We start from the raw sequence: 22659 nt of genomic DNA, 5'->3' as shown, positions 1-22659 counted from the left end.
TGTTTGTTTCAAAATTTGCTATTATATCAAATTGAAAAATAATTTTGAATATGTCATATTGAAGGTATTAATATACATATATTGAATCAGAAAATCTATCCTTTTAGCAAGACCACATATTTTGAACCTTCAGAAGCAAAAGACTCGTTTTTTTCAAAATATGAATTTTATTCTGCTGTTAGTCAAGCTTTTAATACATTCAAACAAAAACAAAATATAGTACCCATTGCAAATAAGGTTTCATCTATTTTGTGAACAAATAACGTTTACACAAATAGTTATTTTCCTCAGGAATTTAATTTTGGATCTTACTAATAATTTTACTAATAAACGAGATATATAAACCTACCCTGGTCAGATATCTATCAAGAATCAAAACGTTACATTTGTTTTTTAATAAAAGTGCTTAAATTTATGACTGCCAAAGCACCTTTATTTTTATGATCAAAAAATGTTTTGAAACACATTACAGTACTTGAGATTCAGGTTACAGATCGTTTCGAATAATTCATTCGGAACGTTTTGACATCATTCCGCAGATATATTCTAAAATTAATTACAGAGAAACGATCGGACTTCGCAACGGATTCACTGGCATTGCCAACAAATTAAAAAGTCAACTTCGATCATAGTTGATCTACTAAGTATCATCACCTAACATGTTGCTGTCAGTGATGTTTAACAAATGACGATCATTCTGCTGAAAAAACTCCACGAAATTGGCAAACAAGACGTAACTGCGTGACAGGCTTTGACGATGTACAGGAAATATGGATTAAACAATGTTCTACGTACGTTATAAATAATTTGACGAGTTGCATCACAAGATTAAGGATAAGGCGAATGGCATTTTGCCGTAAACACGACGCGAAACCTTAATTCGTTTCACTTTTGCGCAAGATACTCGGATCAAACTTTAGATTCCACATTCCGTCGTCACCTGCGTTCAATCTTTCCCAATCCATTTCGAGTTCTACAATTTTACGACAAGTAGAAATTCAAATAAGCGATGGTAAATATAAAGCTAACTATAATATTAGACTGCCAAATACTTCGCGGCTTTCACATTTCAAAATCTGCAAAATTATTAATCGAAATTCGCTGAAGTCTGAATGAAAGCAAGCAGCGTTTGGACTGATAATCCTTCACGATATTTTTGATCATTTTTCGATTCAATGTGGTAGAATTTTCAAACGATCGGAAAAATTCTGAACTTAATGTTATAATACCTTATTTTTTAGGGTTTTCGGGGATTTAAAAATTTCGAGATGGGTTGAGAATTTGATCAACTTGGAATGTGGAGATATATAAATATAGGGATTTAGGCATTTAATAATCAACAGATTTGAAGGTCTAGCAATTTGGGAACGTCAAAAATTATTTAGGACTTAGGGATGTAAGGAATTTTTGAGAATTTTGGGATTCATGACTTTGAGATTCAGGAATTCATAGATATCAATACACCGGGATTTAGAGAGTTGAGAATTTGGGGATGTAGCAATGTGGAATCATAGGTATTATAAGAGTTTGAAATTTGGGAACCTACGAATGTGGAAATAGCATTTTGAGGACCTTGAGATATGGAAATCTACGAATAAGGAAATCTAATGATATAAAAATCTGGAAATTTGAGAACTCAAAAATTTGTGGATGTAAAGATTATGGGACCTGAAACAGAGAATAACAGAGAAATTTAAGATTCAGGATATCAAAAAATCTACGAACTTGGATTACTTCAAAATCTATGAAATTTAAGAAATTGAGAATTTTGAAATTCAAGTAATTTGAAAATTTGAAAATATAATAAAAGTATAATAATGTAGAAGTTAGAGGATGTGAAGAATTTGAAGCTTGAGAATTTGCAAAATGTAACAATTTAGGGATTTGGAAAATTTAGAAGTTGAAAATATGAAACATTGCGAGTTTAAGAAATGTGAAACTATAAAAATGGTATAATTTGAAAATTTAATGCTGCCAACATTTAGGAACTAAGCACTTTGATAATCAATAAAAATTTGAGGATTTAAAAACTTATAAATTGAAAGATTTGAAATTTTGAGCACTTGAAAATTTGATACTTTTTAAGGTTACTTGTGCGTCGTTGTATAAAGCCTATGGTAATTTTGAATTTACCCATATTTTCAAATTACTAAATTCGCGTATATCTCTAGATAACTGTACCAATATATTTCTATATGCCTATATCAGTACATCCCTACATTCCTTCATAAAGATCACTTAATCTTTATTTTCTCCAAATAGTTCGTAGAGCACATTTTTATACAACACCCTATAGATAAGATCATAGATATACATATATTTTTCTATTATATGAAGATACAAAATAGGATGTTCGTTAATGATATATTTATATAAAACAAAAACTTTTACATAAAAGTATAAAAATTCATGTTAACATATTCATATAGCATCATATCGCTCATGTGATGCAAGTTAATTGATTTTAAGTTATTTGATGTTATCTTTCTAAATTACTGTATTATCTCGTTCGCGACGGTGAATTTTCTTTCTCTCAGTATGCCACCGGTACTTTAATCTATCGCGAACGCGTTAAAGCAAAATTATAAATATAAATCTTCATTTTATCATAATTGACAGGTACTTCATATCTCCACTTATAACAAATGGCAAGTCTAACCCACATATCACTCACTTGATTGTTCGAAAATAGATCTATGCTTGAATTATAATAGAATTCCATCTAGATTTAAATTTTCAACAGCAGAACTATGTACTACGTTAAAAGATATGGTGGTGTATGATATTGGGAACATTGTATTTGTAGATTATGACATTATACATATATTTTTAGGACAGGAGAATTGACATTCTATTTGGGCAAATATTAACTTAGCACCTTTACTTTGTAGATAGTGTAATAAAATCTATAATTTAAAACTACTTTTGAGCAACATGTACGCAAAACTTGAAGAGCATGTAAAATTATTAAAGTTAAAAGCTATTTGATTCATAAAGTAAGAGTTATTGTTTTATCATTCAATAGAAATCTATGCGAAAATAGTGTTAGTGTATAGTACAGCTATGGGTATTGTAGGGAATGTACTTTGTAACGATATATGATATACAATGTATTTTGTAACGTTCGACTATTTTATGATAGAATTTTTCGACGATTCGAGGCATCGAAAATATTCGAGACGTTGAATGTTCGACGGATCGTTAGGTTTTTGTTTTTGGACGCGTACGTTTAACACGTGTGCTTTCCACAGAATCTTGCGAGATGTCGGGACGAATAGACGGGACGAAATTGGGAATTGAAAAAATTTAAAAATTCGAAAATTTAGCCAGGGTGTGTGTGCCGTTAGCCTGTTAAAAATTACAACATCAATCCTGTCCTTCTTAAAACAGAATATGTATTCCTATATTGACTACTATTATTCCCTAAATATGTAACTTCTTAGTCAATAATAATAATTCTTCTGAAAACTGATAAAAACGAGGCCGAAGAATATTTATGATATAAATAGAAAGTACTATTATCGTAATGATTCGTTGTTTGTAAATACGGCACACTTTCTTATGCTGTAAAACGGATATAACTTGACCTTTATGTAAAGGAAAGTGGCCAAAGTCAAACTCCTCCCTCTATGACGGGCTTCCGATATATGTTGTTCATCAAATACCTCAAGTAATGATGGGTGGCGCAAGTACTTCAAAATAGCGACATGAAATTATGGAATTACGGTCATTCATTTCTTGTTGGCAAACATTACTGAATTACACGTTGCGTTCCATTTTTTTTTGTAATTCATAAAATTGCTTCAACTTGCCTTCTTTTTGATATACAGCGACTAAAATTATTATACTCAAACAAAAAATTCTATATTCTATAACTTCATTTGTTGGAATAGAATTTTTATTGTTGGAACAGATATTTTTATTGTAATGTTACAATATGAATCACCTACTATTCGAATGCAATAAGTATCACATCCAAAGACAAAAGTATGGAATAACGCCAACCAAAGCCTTAACTTCACAGAAACATGTAGAAAATACCCTGAAGTACCTGAAAGACATCAATATGTACCACAGAATATAGCCAAACAAAATGTAGGAAACAGGACCCAGTCGCCGCTAATGACCTGATGGTCGATGAGACGTAAAACCTGAATTAAAAAAAAATTAACGAACCTATGACATATCAAACATATGAAACATTAACGAACTTATAAATTAAAACTTTAGAGATTGTGAACAATGGTAGAAAAGACTAATTGCTAATTGTCTTTTGTTTGGTGTAGAATAAACATGTATCGGGAATTCCCGATAAAGTATAAACATTTCCTAGGACGTATATTCTTGTTTGTATGTTGGCTGTACGAATACGGCTGAGAGATGGTTTTTATGGACAATTACATTCTTTTTCTATTTTTTTGTGTTTCTAAATGATAAAAAGTAAAACCGCTTTGTAAATAGATGTAGAACAGTGTAATAATTAATTTTAATAAAGATAAATAAAAAGTATCCCTAGGTAAAGTGGTGTTTTCTCATTTATACTGAACGCGTGTATGCTGTACGAATATGAATGGGAGTAACTGTATATTATATATTTTGTTAGAAGTAACGGACAAAACAGATGAACTGCGCTTTGCGCGTCTGAACACGCACCACGATCCTTTGTCTAGCAGTTACAGTTATACCTTCGTCAACGAAGCACCGCGCATTTTTGTAAAGACACATTCATATAATTAAAGTATTTTCTGTTCACCTCAGCACTGTAGTTTATTTTCCCGAAGCTAATCCTAACATATTTCGTTTTAATGCATTATTTGTTAACAATAGTATATGTAACCAGATGTGAAAATTGAACACTTAAACATAAGTCGTACACTATATTATACAAGAAAAAATGATTATTTAATATTTTTATCCTAATATGTCCTATAATATCCTAAAAGTATAAAAATCTATGTAGTGTCTATTGAGTATAATTCTTAAGGTTTCATAATAATTCGCTTTATGAGAATTGTATTGATAGACTGAAACGTTTAAGAGTCCAACTACTAAAAATGTTTCTCCGAAAGAAACTATTTATTAATTTGGCTTGAAAACAATTATAAATAATTTTTAGAAGTTGTTTTAACATATTTCACGACGTTTTTCAGTAAATTTAAATAAATACGAAAAACATTCAGAAATGTGGAAGAATTGAAAAATGACGGTTTTTATAGAAAAATTAAAAATTTTTCGATTTTAATATAAAGAGTTAAAATTTCAGCTGAACACTCTTGACATATAACAGTTTGAAGAAAGAAATAGTAAAACACCTAGGTTTCAAAAAAAGTATTGATTCAAAGTTTGAGGATATAAAATGGCTAAAATTGAAACTAAATTGGCTGGAGTCGTTTTGTACAAGATAATGTTGCTTAAATTGAAGTCAAGCTTTTCATTCAACAGAAGCTCGAAATGTAGAATTCTTAAAATACAATTATATCTACATATACCTTTAACATTAGAATATATCAAGTACCAATAATAGTTAAAGTTGTGTCTGTTCTATATTTTTAAAAAATAATTTTTAGAGTATAATAATTTGGTCACCCATTAATTTTTAAATCAATGATAGTTCAAGAATTTTCAAAGTTGTGAATTGGAAAAAGTTGAAAATTTATAAATTTATAAATTTGAGAATAATGACTTAGAAATGACTTAAAAATTTAGGCACATGAAATTTTAAAATTGAGGATTTTCAAATTTAGGTTCTTTTAGATTCCAAATTTCTTTTGGAAATTTAAAAATTTCCAAATTTAGGAATGTGGAATCTGAAAATTTACACGTGAATAATGCAATAGAAAAAAGTTCAAGATTTAAGATCTCTAAAACAACTTTGAGGCATTTGCTAATAAAAGTATGAAGGAAAAAGATATACTCGCGACGTCGGTAAATAAAGTTAACAGGGTTTTGAAATTTATTATTATTGTACTCGATTTATTAAGTATCTTCATGTTCTAAAATATATTTGTACTTAAATAAACCATTCTGTTACATAACAGAAACCTATTTTAGTTTTCAACATAATTTATACAGACAGTCTAGTATGTGAGAAATGAGCGGTATGGCCTTAGAAACTTTCCATTATTTCAACAATTTCATACTTTTTCATAAGTTCGAAAAAAATTATTTATTGTTATTTTTTTACATGGCATCTGCGCCATCAAATATTTATGTAACCAGTCAGAAAATATTGTGTCTCTGAATAATTAATTTTAATGTTAACAGTAACGAAAGTGTACAAGCTAAATCAACTATTGTTTAAATTTTGGAAGCATTACATGGGCTAGCTTAATTATTGAAACATTTTCGTATGTGCTGATCGTTTGCAGTTTTTTATTTGCAGTAAAACGGTAAGAAACAAAATAATTGTAATGGAAGATTGGTTATTTTTAACCCGATGTGAATAATTATGTAAATATTTCCGCTATGTTTCGAAACATATCAAATTATAAAATTATAAAGTTACAAAATATAAAATAATAAAATATACAGTTATAACATATAAAATTATAAAATTAAAAATTCAGATCCTTGGTAAAGTTTGAGAAATATCTGCATCAGAAGTAATAAAGAGTAAACTGTCCATTTACTCATGATTATTCAATAGAAAGCTTTATTTTCCGAATTTGAGAAATTCTCCTTCAATTTTAAATTTAAAATCACGAATAAAAATCTCACCCATATTAATAAATACTTATTTTGAATTTGTATATCTGCCTAATTTAATCAAAAAGCGTCATGTTGTGATCATATGAAAAACTGCACAGAAATTGAAGTACATGCGTCAATATATTAAGTTAAGGTTAATAAAAGAATTTTCATGAATAACTAATGTCATTTGAAAGGACATGATTAAATCTTTATCTGAATTATATAAAGTAATTGACTCTTAAATATTTATGTACTATATCTGTACTAAGTACCTCATTGATATTCAAATTAATCAATTATGTCGATTTCAATACTCTGAACTGATTGTGATGTTGAATAGATAATAGATAATTGGGGTAAGGTGATATGCGGGCAGACTAATAGGAAGAAATTTTCTGAACACTCCATATATGTAAGTAGTTTGATTAAATTGTACTATTTAATTATTTATTACGATAAAATGCATGTACGTATGCATTTGTAAAATTGGAATAATTGTATTGTACATTTGTTAAATTGGAATTTTAATTCAACAATTTTTATACTTATAGCAAGAAGACAATGTTTATATGGAGTTCTCAATCCACCTACAGTGTAATTATAAAAAATTAAATCAGATAAATTGGATTTGTCTTACTTCAAAGTCACAGTAATTTTATAATATGTTGTTACTGTGTTTGTATACTCTACATTATTATCTGAGAATAATTCTAATAATGAGACGTTTGTGTAACGACTTCTTAGGTGGTACATTGATACGTTATCTCTGGGTGATATTGATACAGTCATTTTGTATTGATTTACGTCATTTATTATTAACTGCATCCTTTTCTCTTATTTCAACATAATCGCATGAGAATTATGGAACGACAATAAATCGTGGCCAAATATCACAGGACATTGTTAATAAAGTTTATGCTTCATAATATAAAAAAAAGAAAGAAGACTCATTAGCATTAATTATGTAACGTACAAATATGTATAAAATATATAAAACGACTTTAATAAAGTATGTTAATAAAGAAACTAGAATTCTGATGTAGAAATAGTTTATTCAAAACATCACCTTTTAAGTCATAATTTAGAACATAAGCTGCAGAAATACATTAGGCATCCCTAAAAAAATTAACGCGGTTTTACCTTTAACTGTACAGGAATAAAAATCAGTATTAACATTGAGATTATAAACTCATCAAAATGACCCGTTTAAAGTTTTACATTTTATATCCAAAATTGTTGCATTTTGTAAAAATGTCTGCCATATTTTATTCTGATGAAGAATGGTTGCAGATGTTAATGGATACATCGCTATTTACATATCTATTACTTAATTTTCAATTTAAAATTAATTATGTATTTAACGCTAGTAGTTCTAGTGTTAAAAGTTATAGCAAAATATTTGACATGGTATATTCATATGTCATTGAAGACTATTAATAATAAGACTGCCAAACCATTTGACCTGATCACATATTTTTCTAAGTCACAAAATTTGTTAAGGTACTTTCATCAAAATCTGTGCTGATTTTTATCAAGTTAAGGAATTAAGGTGTGTATTAATTTATGTTTCATCTCTTGTTTATTTATTATAAGTTATGTGTGCATTGCACGCCGTTAGGTTTAATGTCAACTTGCGTTACGGTGAGCTAAATTCATAAATTGTGGATTTATCGACCATTTTCCAATTTATTTTGTGTGTATTCCGATCACATTTTTATTTACCGTAAGGTGAGGTGGGGTAAATGCGTAAACGGGGCAAGTGCGTATACAGACTATTTTTATTGCAATATGAGGGAAATTTCTCCATTTAGTATGTTCGTTTCCTTGTTTTGTTTCCCTATATCCCCTTTTATATTTCAGCTAAGAGTACTTGTTTGCAGTATAGAATACTTGCATAATGCAGTAAAAAGCATTTTATAGCAGATTTGTTAATAATTCTGCTTTTGCCTCATTACACATGAAATAAAGTTTCAAAGTATTTAACTTCAAGTTACGCTCTTACCCCATTTTCGGGGAAAGTGCAGAGTAGTTGACATTTTAAACAATTTCCTATCAAAATCAAAATATACAAGGAAAATTAGGTCCTAGTTAATATTAATTAAATAGTAGTAATTGTGCAAAGCGTTCGATATCGACAGCGTTAAGACTGAAAATACTTACGTTTAAATACCAACTTTACAAAAACCAGTCTACATTTACCCCTTACTTACTGCACTTACTTCACCTTATACATACAAATCTAAAATATGTTTTAACGTATTTTTTACTAAATAATTAATTCGAACACAAGTTGTATGAATTAGAAATGGCTATATGTATCAATTTGTTTCGTTCTGTCCTATAAACTACTGGCAACGATGAGATCCAAAGCTCTCGGCTGAAAAATGTTGGAACATCGAAATAAGTGGATAAATAAATATTGGAGAAGCCGGGGGATAGAAGAACGCAACAAAGATATGTTATTCAAGACACGTGCGAAATGATATATGAGAATTCTAGTCGGAAATATCGCTGTTATTCTGCAAAACATTGACGTACGGCTTGAACATATCCCAGGAACGTTCAATATTAACCCCCGAACGTACAGTTTGATTCAGATTATTTTTACCTACGGATACGATTCAATTTTCCGATCTCTGTATATGTACACGGTGATTGAAAGGGGAAAAACATGTTTAAATAGTTATAAAATTCCTACATGTGAAAGCAACTACTTTCAACGTTACGACGAAAATATCGAAAAAACTGGACGTACAAAAATAATCTTTCTTATATTAATATTTCCTGAATACCTTACATTATTCATTTAGTTACACAGTGCAGTAAATATTCGGTATTAAGACCAAGATATAATATAAACTTCAGTTTAAAAGGGAACTTGTTTAACGATGAAACAATTATATCCTTTACTTCAATTACTTACAGAAATAAAATTATTTACAATAGCAATTTAACTATACCTCTTTTGTACACGATTTTACCACTACTACTACCACATCAGCTAAACTGACTGTTTTTACTATTTCATTCTTAAATTTTTACTTCATTGTTTTCGCAATTATGTGATGACTTTTGCAGCGATAACTAACTAAAGGTGTAATGTAATGAATTTTTGCTTCATTTATTCAGCATCAAAATAACTTTGTATCGTGGCTGTTCATACCAATCTCATTGTCAGACATTTCTCCTGGTTCTCCCCAAGAAGGAAAAGATATGATCTTTTTACCAAACCCGAAATCGTTTATTAGACATTTATCGATGTTTTGTTATGAAATTTTGTAGCATGCAACGTTTTATGCTACAACATAAATATAAACATAGCCGCGGTGTAACATAATATGATCATTGATGTTGTTTCTCGCAGTCATTTTGTACACTGCGTATCAAAAGTTTAGACGTACAGTATTTTTTTACAAAATCATACTCGATGCTGATATCATTTTTCTGATGCTGATACTCCAATAACAACATTAGATGCCGTCACCATCCTACCTCCATTTCAATTTTGAAATAGATATCCTCAATACACTTTTTACTTTTACCATTATTTCTTAATAGTTTAGATCATTTCAAAATAAAAATTACCGTTCTCGAAATTATAAAAAAATAAAATATTTTCAGTGTCACTATATTTTTTACAAACATGGTACACTACTGAATGAACAGATACAATCCTTTAATTGCATAATCTAAATTAATCATAAAGTCATTACACTTTATGCACGTACAATTTATGGGTTTAGATCTCGTCAAATACTGCCACCATTATGCACCCATAACGCGGAACAAACAGGATACCTGACTCGGGTCCCATGTTCTGTAGAGGCACCTATGGACCTTCATGTTCTTTTTTTAAATAAATTAGTGTAAAAAATGTAATATAATTCGATTTCCAGAATATTATATACAGAAATCAGTCATGCACCGAACGGAAGGTAAAATGTGCGCATAACTCGAACCATAGTAATATTTTGTGCATGAGAAAAATAAAAAATTCCAATTTATCGGTATTTTTTCTTTGGACCCAAAGTTTACGTATGCGAAATTTGATCAGAAGAGTTCAACGTTTTATTTAAAAAATTTGCAAAATAATGTTAATTTTTAATATATTTTTTAAACAAATAAATTTTTCAAAAATCCACTTACGCCATATTATTGACCTTCGGAAACGGAAAAATTTGCATTTTGAATATTTGTCTAGGCCTACTAGTTTCCGAGATATTTGAGAAAATAATTTTTCTACCTCCAACTTTAAGGGTTATTTTCACCACTGCAAAGTGGATATTCGCCGATAAAAAAAATACGTGATAAATATTTTTTCGAGTTTTATAATATAAAAATTTCATTAAAACCGGCGTGTATCAATTAGGTGATGTCCCTTGTTAGTAAGAAATGTTTAAACATACATAATTTAATCTGGATGGGCCAGATGAATTCAATTCATATTGGCGCAATTTGTAAGATAGCAATAAATTAATATATACAAATATGTTATATTATTACGTACTTTTTAAAGATCAGCCATTTTTACTTATTTTGACAGAAATAGTTTCCGTCGATAGTTTCAGTGTTAACGTATACTGCACAAATTTGAATTAAAAGTAAAAAAGAAAAATGAATACATCAATTCTGTGAGAAACTGTTTTTCATTATGAGTAAAGTTTAAGAGTACATGCATAATAAGAAATGTGAATTGAAATATGAAAGAAGAAGAGCATTTAACTGGAGCGACATTGATGGACAAGCGAGTATTATAACAGAATTGTAGTGTACCGTGTGAATTCAGAGTATCATTCCAAGTATTAATAATATATTACAAACAGTATTAGTTAAATTCTTATTTCGATCTCTATTTCAAAGAAGATCATGTGATGATTTGGAAATTTTAATGTTGAGAAAGAGAAAGCTATATGTTTTTTCTTCATCATCTGGTACAAAGGGATCAAAAGTTTTAAAGGTTATAACTACTTTAATATGAATAACCTGATTTGTAATGTAATCTGGATCAGAGTAAACCATCACAATTATAGTTAAAGAACTTTCATTATTTGAAACTAACAACAAGATATTTTTTCGAGCTCTAATAACACTATTCAATTTGTGCGGTGCTCACATTTTATCGATCGAAGATAACGATCGACCACACAAACATTCAATCAATTTAACAGGTTGAGTTCAGGGTCAGTTCTCTGAAAAAGCTTATATAATTAAATACATGCCTACAATAATATGTTTTCATATTTTTTAAGACATATACAGGGTGTCCCAGTTTTTTCCAGCCAAACTTTGCCAGCGCGGTCTACACGCAAAAGTAAGAAAAAAGTGTTATATGAACATATGTTCTTAAATGTTATTAACAGTAGAACTACCAACCAGTCTAAATGACTGTTTTCAGATTTCTTATTTTATATTACAAAATTTTATTGTCGTGATTTTATGGAAATGTCTATCATATTTTGTTGAGGTAAAAACTAGTTCTATATGTTATTTCCCTTTTCATTTTATTTATTATTCTTCGATAAACGAGCGTTGAATGTCGGTAGTTCTAGTGTTAAGGAGTTATAACTAATAATATAACATTATAATGAACTGGTATTTCGTCGACACAACTGCGCAATAACGGATGTCATTTTGAAATGTTAATTTCGCAATAAAACGTTAATAAAAAATGTGGAGATCAACTAGCAGAGCAAGTAGACATAAGAGTTTATATAAACAAAAATAGAGATATTTATAATACGTTCGTACGAAGTGTCGACGAAATGTCAGTTCATTATAATTTTGTATTATTAGTTGTAACTCCTTAACCCCTTCCTGTGCCATTTATTTATCAGATGTGTCAGTTAAGATCAACTATTCAGAATTATAACATTAAAACGGACAAAGAAAATTAAAATGTTCTGTGTATTTTGTATTAAGGGACCCTTGATAATGCAACTCATAGTTGGAACTAAATATCAAGTTGAAAAGTATGCAAAATTTGAGTAGGGTTTGTCATGTTTGAGCAATAAGTGCGTCACGAGTAAGACTCGTTAAAGCATGGGAAGAGGCTAATAAAAATTTTAAGGGCATATGTTCATTAAGGTGGCCCTTAGCTATAGAGCTCGATTTTTTTTTTCGATTTTTTCATCATCTCACCCCCTAAAATTTTGACACTTGATGAAAAAATGATAATGTCAAAGTTTCAGCATGACTGGATAACAGGAACCCGTGCCGCAATCGAGTTGAAGTTTTGAAATTTGCACGATTTCAGGTTATCGTCGAATATCTTAGTGGCCTTTTATTTTACAAGTATCAGCGAATATTTTATAATGAAAATATAATTTTTTACACGTGTAATACTAGCGTTTACATACAATTACAACACATACTTATTTACATATTTACATACAATACATTTACACACAAATGTAACGTAGCTTTTAAGTTACCGGAGAATGTGGCGGTTGAGCAACTGGGAGCTGTATATAATTTGTACAAAAGTTGATAAATTTTTCAATAGTCTCGATTGTATTCGCACTTATAAACGAATTTTTTTTAAATACTTATAAGCAAAATATTCTTTAAAGGAATTTCAGTTATGTCTTATAAATTAGCCTATTATTAAATTGTACGTAGCGTTTAATATATATTCTGTGTTAATGTAGATTTGCTTACATTAGGATAAAAGCTTTTCTAATTCTCAATTACTTGTAAAATGTATTGTTTTTCTTCTTCATTTTTAGTCAGCAGATTATTATATTCAGATATAAGTTTAACACCACGTTCAGCGGTATCGTTTACCACTTTCAAATTTCTTGCAATTTCCAAACCTTTTTGATATGAAATATCATTTTTCCATAAGGAAGGGTCTTTTTCTAAGAAATCTGTAGGTATATTGTACCTGTTAAGTCATTTTTTGGATTCAGTAGAAATGAAGCTATCAATATTCATATTTACATAATTTTGTACGTTTTCCGGAAGTATTACAAGTTTCTTTGCGGAATGTTCCTTATTATCATTTCTTAGAGCCTTAATCATTTTCCTTTTTGTGTTCAATGGTATTATTTCATTAAAAAAGGATAATGCCACGTTCTCAGATACAAGGTACCATAAATGGTTAGAAAATTTGCGTATTCCTATTCTAGCAATATTATTATCAATTGTAAAATACAAGTATAGATTTTGTAGGAATTTTAGATCTTGTACTGACGCTCTTGCGGGAATTGGTGCATTAATTCAGGCTTGAATGTATAAATTAGCTAAAAGAATACATATATCACTTATCCCTATGATTTGTCGGAATAAATAAATTTTTAGTACGTAAATTGCTTTAGCCATCCACCTAGCATTATGAAACGCTCCAGGAACATGAAAAGTATTTCCATCGTGGAAGAGATCCACCAAGAAAAATTATCATCAACTCCAAAAGTTCTTTGTGATTATCTCTCGGCTGCTTTTGTCGTAAATGGTACAAGCAAAAATATATTGTTTCTTCTACTTCCTGGAGCTTTCCATAAATATAAGAATCTTGTATACCTGTTTTAAAATTTGATAAATTAATCTTAGGCCAAGCTTTTTGAAATTTTTTAAAAAGCGGTACTTCTTACCTGATGCCTTGATCAGGTAAAACTCGGTAATATTTACAACTGCCGGGAATGTTTTTGTATACCTACCATGCAGAGCACCTACTATACATTCTTTTAATACCGAAATATTTGTTTCATTTTACATAAGATCTTTAATGGCTAACTGAATAGGAGATTAGTTTTCGTATTCGAGATGACCGCTTCAGCAACTACAGAATGAGATTCATACTAATATTAGCGGTAACATTCAGTAATTTTTAATATATTTTTGAAAATCATACACCAACGCTAAAATTATATATATAAAAAATGATATTTTCATTATAAAATATTCGCTGATACTTGTAAAATAAAAGGCCACTAACATATTCGACGATAACCTGAAATCGTGCAAATTTCAAAACTTCAACTCGATTGCGGCACGGGTTTCTGTTATCCAATCATGCTGAAACTTTGACATTATCATTTTTTCATCAAGTGTCACAATTTTAGGGGGTGAGACCAAAAAAAATCGGAAGTCGAAAAATAAGGGCCACCCATCCATATAACACTTTTTTCTTACTTTTACAAGCTGACAAAGTTTGGCTGGAAAAAACTGATACACCCTGTATGTGCAAAGGGATACGTCAATTAACTAATTACGGATCATTAATGAATCGGAAAGTAATAACTATACCAATTTTTTTTCATTATACCACAAACGTTCGGAATTTCAGGAACAAACAGATTTCAATTCGGTGGATTGGATGTGAATTTATCACTGTAGCTAGTTAAATCACTTGATTTAATCCCTTTGGATTTTTAACCCGTACGCATGGAGAGTACAGGATGAACTATCCCAGATTTATGAAGATTTTAAGTTTAAAAACTTAATAATTTGATTATTTGAAAATTTAGAAAACCAATAATATAAACATTAGTGAATTTTACAATACAAGAATATTGACTTTTGAAAATTTAAAAATTTATACATTTAGAGACTTGAAAATTTGTAATTTAAGGAATTTACTGATTTGACAATTTGGAGATTGATAAATTTTGAAAATGTTTAAATTTGGTAATTTGGAAAATAAAAAATTTGGAAACATGATCATTCAATTACTTGGTAGTTTAGTAATTTGATAATGTGATACTTTAGTAATTTGGTAATTTGGTTATTCAGTAATTTAGTAATTCTGTAATTTGGTGATTTGTAAATACAGAAATCCAATAACACAAAAATTTGCGAATTTCTATCAATTGTTATTCCCAAATGTAGAACTGTAAATTTTTTAAAATTGAATAATTATTCACATTTTGAGACCAGTGAATTTTAAAATACGTGGACATTTCAAACAAATTTTTTTTAAATACTTCTGAAAAAATAGTTTGGTAATTTGATAATTTGATAATTTGATAATTTGAAAATTCAGAAATCTGATAATATGGGAATTTTTTAAATTTACGCATTTAGAAACGCAGACATTTAAAAATTTAGAAACTTAGTTTGAAGCCTTACAAATACGGGAACTTGGAAATTTACGGATTTTAAAAATTAGAGATTGAAAAAATTGTTAAATATTGAAATTTATTACTTGGCAAACTTTTAAATTTGAAAATTTGGAAGTTTCTGGATTTAAAAATTGAACTCCTAAAAATTTTCAACTGTCTAAATTTAGTAATTTTGAAATATTAAAAATGAGTCATTTTAAAATTAATTAAACATAGGGGTTACAAATTTAAGAAATTTTAAATTTTGAAAAAGAGAAATTGTTTATTTATGAATATCTACGATATATATACACATCATTTATACAATGTGACGCATCTTACTCTCGTGGGCACAGTTGTGCGTTGGTTTAAAAAATATCTTTTAAAATATCGTTAAATGATTCAAGCTATGTAGAGATACTAATAATTATGTTAAATATTGTTAAGAAACCGCCACAATATCAAAAGACAAAATTTGTTGGCCAACTTCAGGTATTGCTACACTGGCGGCCTCACAAATGTCTTTTGTAGCAATCTATCATCCTGTAAATAAATAGTTTATTACTTCATTGTTCTTCATTGAAATAATACTTGAACTTTGGTCTACATTGTATATTATAAATGTCGTACGTCATTGTATACTTTGGCTGAAAGTTATCCAAATGAGCCAAATTCGTCATCCGAGTTCGGACAAATAAATACTAGAAAAATTTATGAAATTAAGGAATTTTCGAACGGTAGATCCATCGACAGCTTTGTTTACCATGCAAACTTTTAGACGAGTCAAAATTTAGAAAAATTAGTTTCTTTGAAAATAAAAAATAATATGGAGTAGCAGTCCTAGCAGTCTTAAGGAAGAATTGCTATATTTGTTAAGGTAATTGAAAATACCACAAATATAGGAAGATAAGAAACAACACTTCACTTATATAAAAAAAAGTAACTTTTATTATTATAAAAAATAACTGAGTGTCTAGTCACATTTAGAAAAAAGTACATATAGAAAAATTTTTTATTTCTTTTATTTTTTTATTCCTATGTTCGAAAAATTTTAAATTTGAAAACATAAATGTTGAAAACTTTAAAATTTAAATATTTGGAAACTTAAAAGTGCGTAGATTTGAAATTTCGAAATTCTTAAATTCGCAAATGTCCGACATTGGAAATTTGAAAATTTCTGTTTCGGTATTTTTAAATTTGCAAATCTTTAAATTGGCAAAATTCTAAAGCTCCAAATTGCCAAATTACCAAATTAATAAATCACCAAATCACCATATTATTAAATTTCCAGCTTACCTAATTTTAAAGTTCCCAAATTTATAAATTTAAAAATCAAAGAATTTAATAACTCTGTGTTTGTAAGTTTTGAAATTTAGAAATATTTAAATTGTACATCCAAAAATTAGTAAATTTAATATTTTCGTGTTACTAAATTATTAAGTTTTCAACGTACCATATTTATACACTTATAAATTAAAAAATTTAATATTTTTATATTTATAAATTTTCCATTTATAAGTTAACAATTATTACAAAGAAAAATTAAACTTTGTCATATAATCCAAAATATAATACAACATATAAACAATGCAATGCTATGTTTAATGCTATATTTATATTTTTTATATTTTTGTTTTAAGTATTAAGAAAAGTGATACACGATAACAAATTTGTTAAAACTTATATAAGCATATTGTAGCAAGTCACAATATTTTGCATGACAATTAACAAAATTATCATGTTTAATTGTAAGTTAATTTTACAAATATTTGTAGATACTTAATGAACATCAAAAATCGACTTTGCTAATACTTTCACTGTCGTAAATGCTTAAATAATCATACAATCCTTCAAACCTACACCTATATTATTAATAATTTATAAAGTTACTAATTGAAAATATTCGCATTAATTACTTGAAACTACGAATAATAAGTATAACAATGTATTGTCGAAACATTTGGTAAAATTTATTCAAAATCAAAATGCCCAATAAAATTTTCAGTCACTTCCGTGTGACAATAAACACGTCACAAACAAAGTGCGATAAACAAAATTTCATTCACCATTTTCAATTTACTGTTACGCGCAGAATCACTTATTTTCTCACCACGGTTTCATAGTACCCTTGTATATTACTGTTCCAACAGTTTATGGAACATGAGTGTAAATCGTTTCGAAAAAAGCTAACAAAAAGAATCCCAAATGACAGTCTGCATACGTGTTTTTCTTTCCTTTTTTTGTTAATATCGTAAGTTTTCGTGGTCGCGACATAAGGAACAGTCAACAGCTGGGATTATTCATCGTGAGCGTTTACGATTTTCACGGGTGTTTATCACGGCTGTTTCAGTTGGAAACCGACCTTGAGTCCTGGCAACGCTCCTATAAACGGAGGAACATCGGAGCACGAGAACATCGTTTCCAAAAGCATATTATCGTGTGAATCATTTCGGCGAATTTCTACTTTAATTTCGTTTCGGCGTCCGCTTTCGTTCGTCGTTCGATCTTCATTTGCATACTAAGAGACAGTTCGAGCAAGTCCTTCCGTCCAACCGGAAGACGCGTGTTTACTCGCGTGTCACGAGACGCTGACAGAAACGTGCGCTATTTTGATGCTACATTTTAGGCAGTCGTCCTATTCCATTACTACTCTGGTCTTCATTTACAAAATCGTATTAGCGTTTTGTGTTATGCAACCGTATATTTCGATGTTACTATGTCTAGGTACAAGATTGGAGGATTTTATTATGCCACCAAAATAACAACACGGTTCATACTTCTCTTAGCTCAAGACTCTTAATATATTACTTATAGAGCAGTTACAAGGTTTCGAACTTGCATAAATATTTGAAGCAAAAAGGAACGAACATTTTAGTATCACCATATCTGGGTTCGAGATAAGAGAATTTCATTATACCACCGAAATAACGACGCGGTTTATACTTCTCTTAACTCAAGATACTTAATATAAGCTTTTCTACTTGCATAAATTCGACGAAAAAAGTGAAATTTCGTTGCTACTATGTCTGGGTCTGAGATTATATCATTCAAATAGTATAATAAGGTTTATAGTTGTTTTAGTTCAAAACATTTAATGTATCATTTATAGAAAAATTATAGGGTTTCGATCTTGCACTGATTGTATATTTGAAGAAGGAACAAAAAGTCGTAAATTTGGAAGTACGTGATTAAGTGTTCATACTGTGATGCTTTATTTGCGTAATAAATGTTTATAAATTCAATTAAACTAGCTTAAGTTAACATAAGTAACGTAAACTAACTTTTTCAGGATTAGAATTTTTTGTTTATTGTTATAAGTTTCGCAAATGTTGATGTATTGCTTGAGTTAGAAATGTCTAAATATAAGCGATTAAAACACTGCGTATTGTAATAATATGCTGATTCTTAATCTGTCAAAAGATATCAATATCTGGAAGATCCATTATAAAGATAGTAACAACTCATAAAGAAAATATATATTATCACATTATCTAGTCATAAATCTATTTATGATTGCTTTGCGTTAATTAATTTTCCCCTTTTCATATCGATCTAAAGATTCAGTTTTAAGATCAGTTTTTAAAACTTATTTTTTCCTATAAAAATTTAATTTTGGAATTATTATTTATAAAATAAAATCGTAGTTTTATTTCATTGATAAAATAAAACAATGTTGATTGACCACATCAAGCAGTAAAACTTAATCAATAATATTATATAAAATTATTTAATCTTTTTCAGAATCTTTTCATCATGGAGTAACTACACCATATATAAATTAAACATTTGTCTACAAAACATGAGGAATGTAGTTAACATGTTTTCATTAGGAAAGTTTCTTTCCTTAAAGGTGCAGCGCGGTGGCGATGAAACGACGGAAAAAATAAAAATATTCGCAACTGAAGTACTATTTACAAAGTACATATCAGTACGGTCTTAACTTGAGAGGATTTTAAATAGATCCTTATTACTCTCACACCTTTAAAAACCATGTATCTTTATACTTTTAGTGATTTTGCAACTTTTCCAAAATTGTCGTCTCTGTGAAATGCATTCTTAAACACAGTTGCAATTGAAGATATTAAGATGTTGAAATGAACAAAATACTACTTGTGCATTTCTTTATTATGTTTTATACGTCTAATATTTTCTTTTATAATTATTTCCGTTGAATTGCTGCGTTCCAACTGTGTTTAAAAAATGGTTGGGTTTGAAGATGTCAAGTTGAAATTAAAGTAAGCAAGAAACTTCATATTTCGTTACAATGTTAGATCATATAGTTTCAGCTTACTTTTATAAAAATTGTTAAAAAATAACGGAAACATATCAATTTAATACATAATGAAGCATTAATGAAAATATATGATTCATTCTATAACGAATGTATTAGAATTTCAATTTCGAGATCGGCAATCGACAAGACTATTTATCATATTAACTAGCCTAAATATGTTTGCACAATGTTTGGTAAAATAAACCTATGTTCTAAAAGCGAAATGTGTGTATACATTCTTGACTCACGAATTCCTATGTTTCTGAATTTCTATATTCTTAGATATATAGATTCTTTAATCTTTATATTTGTGGATTTATATAATTCTACAGAACTGAGTCCTTATCTAGATCTCTATGCTTCCATATTCCCAAATCTTGATATTCGTATATCGCCATACTCCTATACTTCCAAATTTCTATATCTGCAAATCCCTATATCACCAAATTTTTGTATTTCAGAATCGCGACATCCTTGGATCTGTAGAACTCTATATCACCAAATCCCCGCATCCTCAGATTTCTATACCCACAGATCTCTAGATCTTCAGATCTCTACATCCCCAGATCCTTGCATTTCCAAATACCTACATAACCAGATCCCTATACCCCCAGATCTCTATATCTCCAAATATTTATATCTGCAGATTTCTCTGTGTCCCCAAATTTCTACATCTCCAGTTTTCTATATGCCAGGTCCCTACATTCCCAGATCTCTATATCTGCAAATATCTATTCTCTTAGATCCTTATACCTCTGCATCTATATATACTTATATCAATACATCATTCTATTCCTAAGAACCAATTTTCCTTAAATTTTTCATACATAAAATCCTATGCTTTTAGATCATTATAATCTTTAAATCTCTATATCCGTATATCCGATACCCTAAGTACGCATATCTTCAGTCTCCCCTCTATTTCGCTAATTTCCAAAAACAGTAAAATCATTAAATTTCGTTAAATTTCTTAAAAAATAATCCCAAAATTTAAGTTGTCTAAATGATCCAATCTAAACTCATTTCCAAGATATACTTAAATGTTTGATGCAACGAATTAATAACACTTATTTTCCCTATATTCCCAAAAATTAATTACAGCCATTGATCACCACATTAGATGACTTAAATTAATTAGCGGGAGTATGTATAAACTTATGATATATTACAGTTCTAAACTAGCTTTTTTATCAGTTTTCCTAGAATTTTATTTTTACTGCAGATTTACCATACTAGAATGATCTATACGGACTTGAGAAAGCGTCTGCAAGTAAATCCAAGGTATAACAAACTTCCGGGACTAATAGTACTAATTATTTAATTAAGTTTGCTAAAGACTCCAACCATTCATCATCATCAACGAACGCTCAATTTCCTCCAGTCTTACCTCTCGCCTGGTCGTTGTGGTGGTAGTAGTGGTTTTACGGGTGGTGCTCGTCCTGGTCATGGAGCTGATGGTATCATGGGGCGAATCCCAATCCTGGAAGACCTGCGTGGTCGCCATGACGACTTCCTCACGATCCTTCGGCCTCACAAATCAAACTTCACCAAAGACACGGCAGACGGCCCGTGAATAATCCCTTCACTGACTCACGATACGCACTCGAACGATCTTGCGCCTTAAACGACAACCTCTGATCTCTTAATCTCCGCAAACCAACCAGAACATTATCCACCAATCGAGAAACCTACTAGATATATATCCAAACTTGAGACGTTTCACTGAATACCTTCGAGCACTAGATAACGTTTATCATCACCAAATTAATCCAGCCGACTTTCTTAGCTTTTGCAGTCAAAATTCTTTGTGCAGATAAAAATTCCACTCCTCTGATCCGGTTAGAAAGCAGCAGAAACACCATGGACTAAGGGTATTTTGCGAATTAGAGGATTTCGAGGAAATATCCAGGAGGTTCCTCGATTATCAGGATCGATGATCGATACCTACGTGCTCGCCCCATCGGACGAGCCCGATTCACAAAATTGATTTAGCTTCGTGGAGGATGATATCCGCGATTCGAGGTGGGCCACGCGCGACTGAGCTTCGGAAGCATGTCTCAGCTTGATCGCGAGTGAACCGCACCGCGCCCCATCCGCAGTCTAATTCCAGAAATACGGAGAAACACGTATAATTAGGACGACGACGACGGCCACTGCGTCGCGGCGACGCTATGTACGCGACGAGAAGAGCCGCGGTCCTCTACCGAGAAACTACGTATACCCCGTCGCGGATGGATCTATGGAACACGACAATGTCAAGGGATTACAGGCAAACTCTCTCTACTTGGCAATATCCCTCTGCCGAGTGTCAATTACAGAACAAATGGCAGAAACGTTCATGTGTTAGCTAGCTTCTGATACATAGGGTGTATCAGATTTTTACTAGAAAGCTTTATTAACTATTTAATTTGTAAAAATTGAAAGAGACATACCAATAGCGTTTGAAACACTTTACTTAACACTTTGCAGTGTACTTCTGCACGGAACGTTATTATATATGTATTAAATAAATTTATATATATGTAATGTTATTCAGCCATTTAAATGGTAAATGATAGACGATACGATAAATTGCATGTAGATCAGTTTGATAAAACAATAAATGCGTTATAGTAAGAAAAATTGAGACAGCGTACAGTTATATTAATATTCAGGCAC

At 30.0% G+C, this 22659-nt stretch overlaps 1 protein-coding gene across 5 annotated transcripts in view; it reads right to left on the bottom strand.

The window, feature by feature from the left end:
* The window catches only part of tmod (tropomodulin), a 515016-nt gene that overhangs the window by 380925 nt on the left and 111432 nt on the right, over positions 1-22659 (bottom strand). Inside the window, exons 1-2 of one of the 5 annotated variants that reach the window (XM_012279169.2) lie at positions 21950-22099; positions 21389-21620 (exon numbers count right to left, since the gene is read on the bottom strand). The exons of 3 other annotated variants lie outside the window; for them this stretch is intronic. In XM_012279169.2, the coding sequence (XP_012134559.1) occupies positions 21389-21505 (117 nt within the window). In that variant the 5' untranslated portion in view covers positions 21506-21620; positions 21950-22099. Of the gene's footprint in view, positions 1-21388; positions 21621-21945; positions 22100-22659 lie in introns of those variants that run through there. One more of the 5 variants, XM_076539661.1, reaches the window with a different exon arrangement.

This window comes from Megachile rotundata, chromosome 14, assembly GCF_050947335.1.
Source record: "Megachile rotundata isolate GNS110a chromosome 14, iyMegRotu1, whole genome shotgun sequence".
NCBI lineage: Eukaryota > Metazoa > Arthropoda > Insecta > Hymenoptera > Megachilidae > Megachile > Megachile rotundata.
The sequence above is the reverse complement of the archived record's forward strand: the minus strand, read 5'-3'. Positions and strand labels throughout refer to the sequence as shown.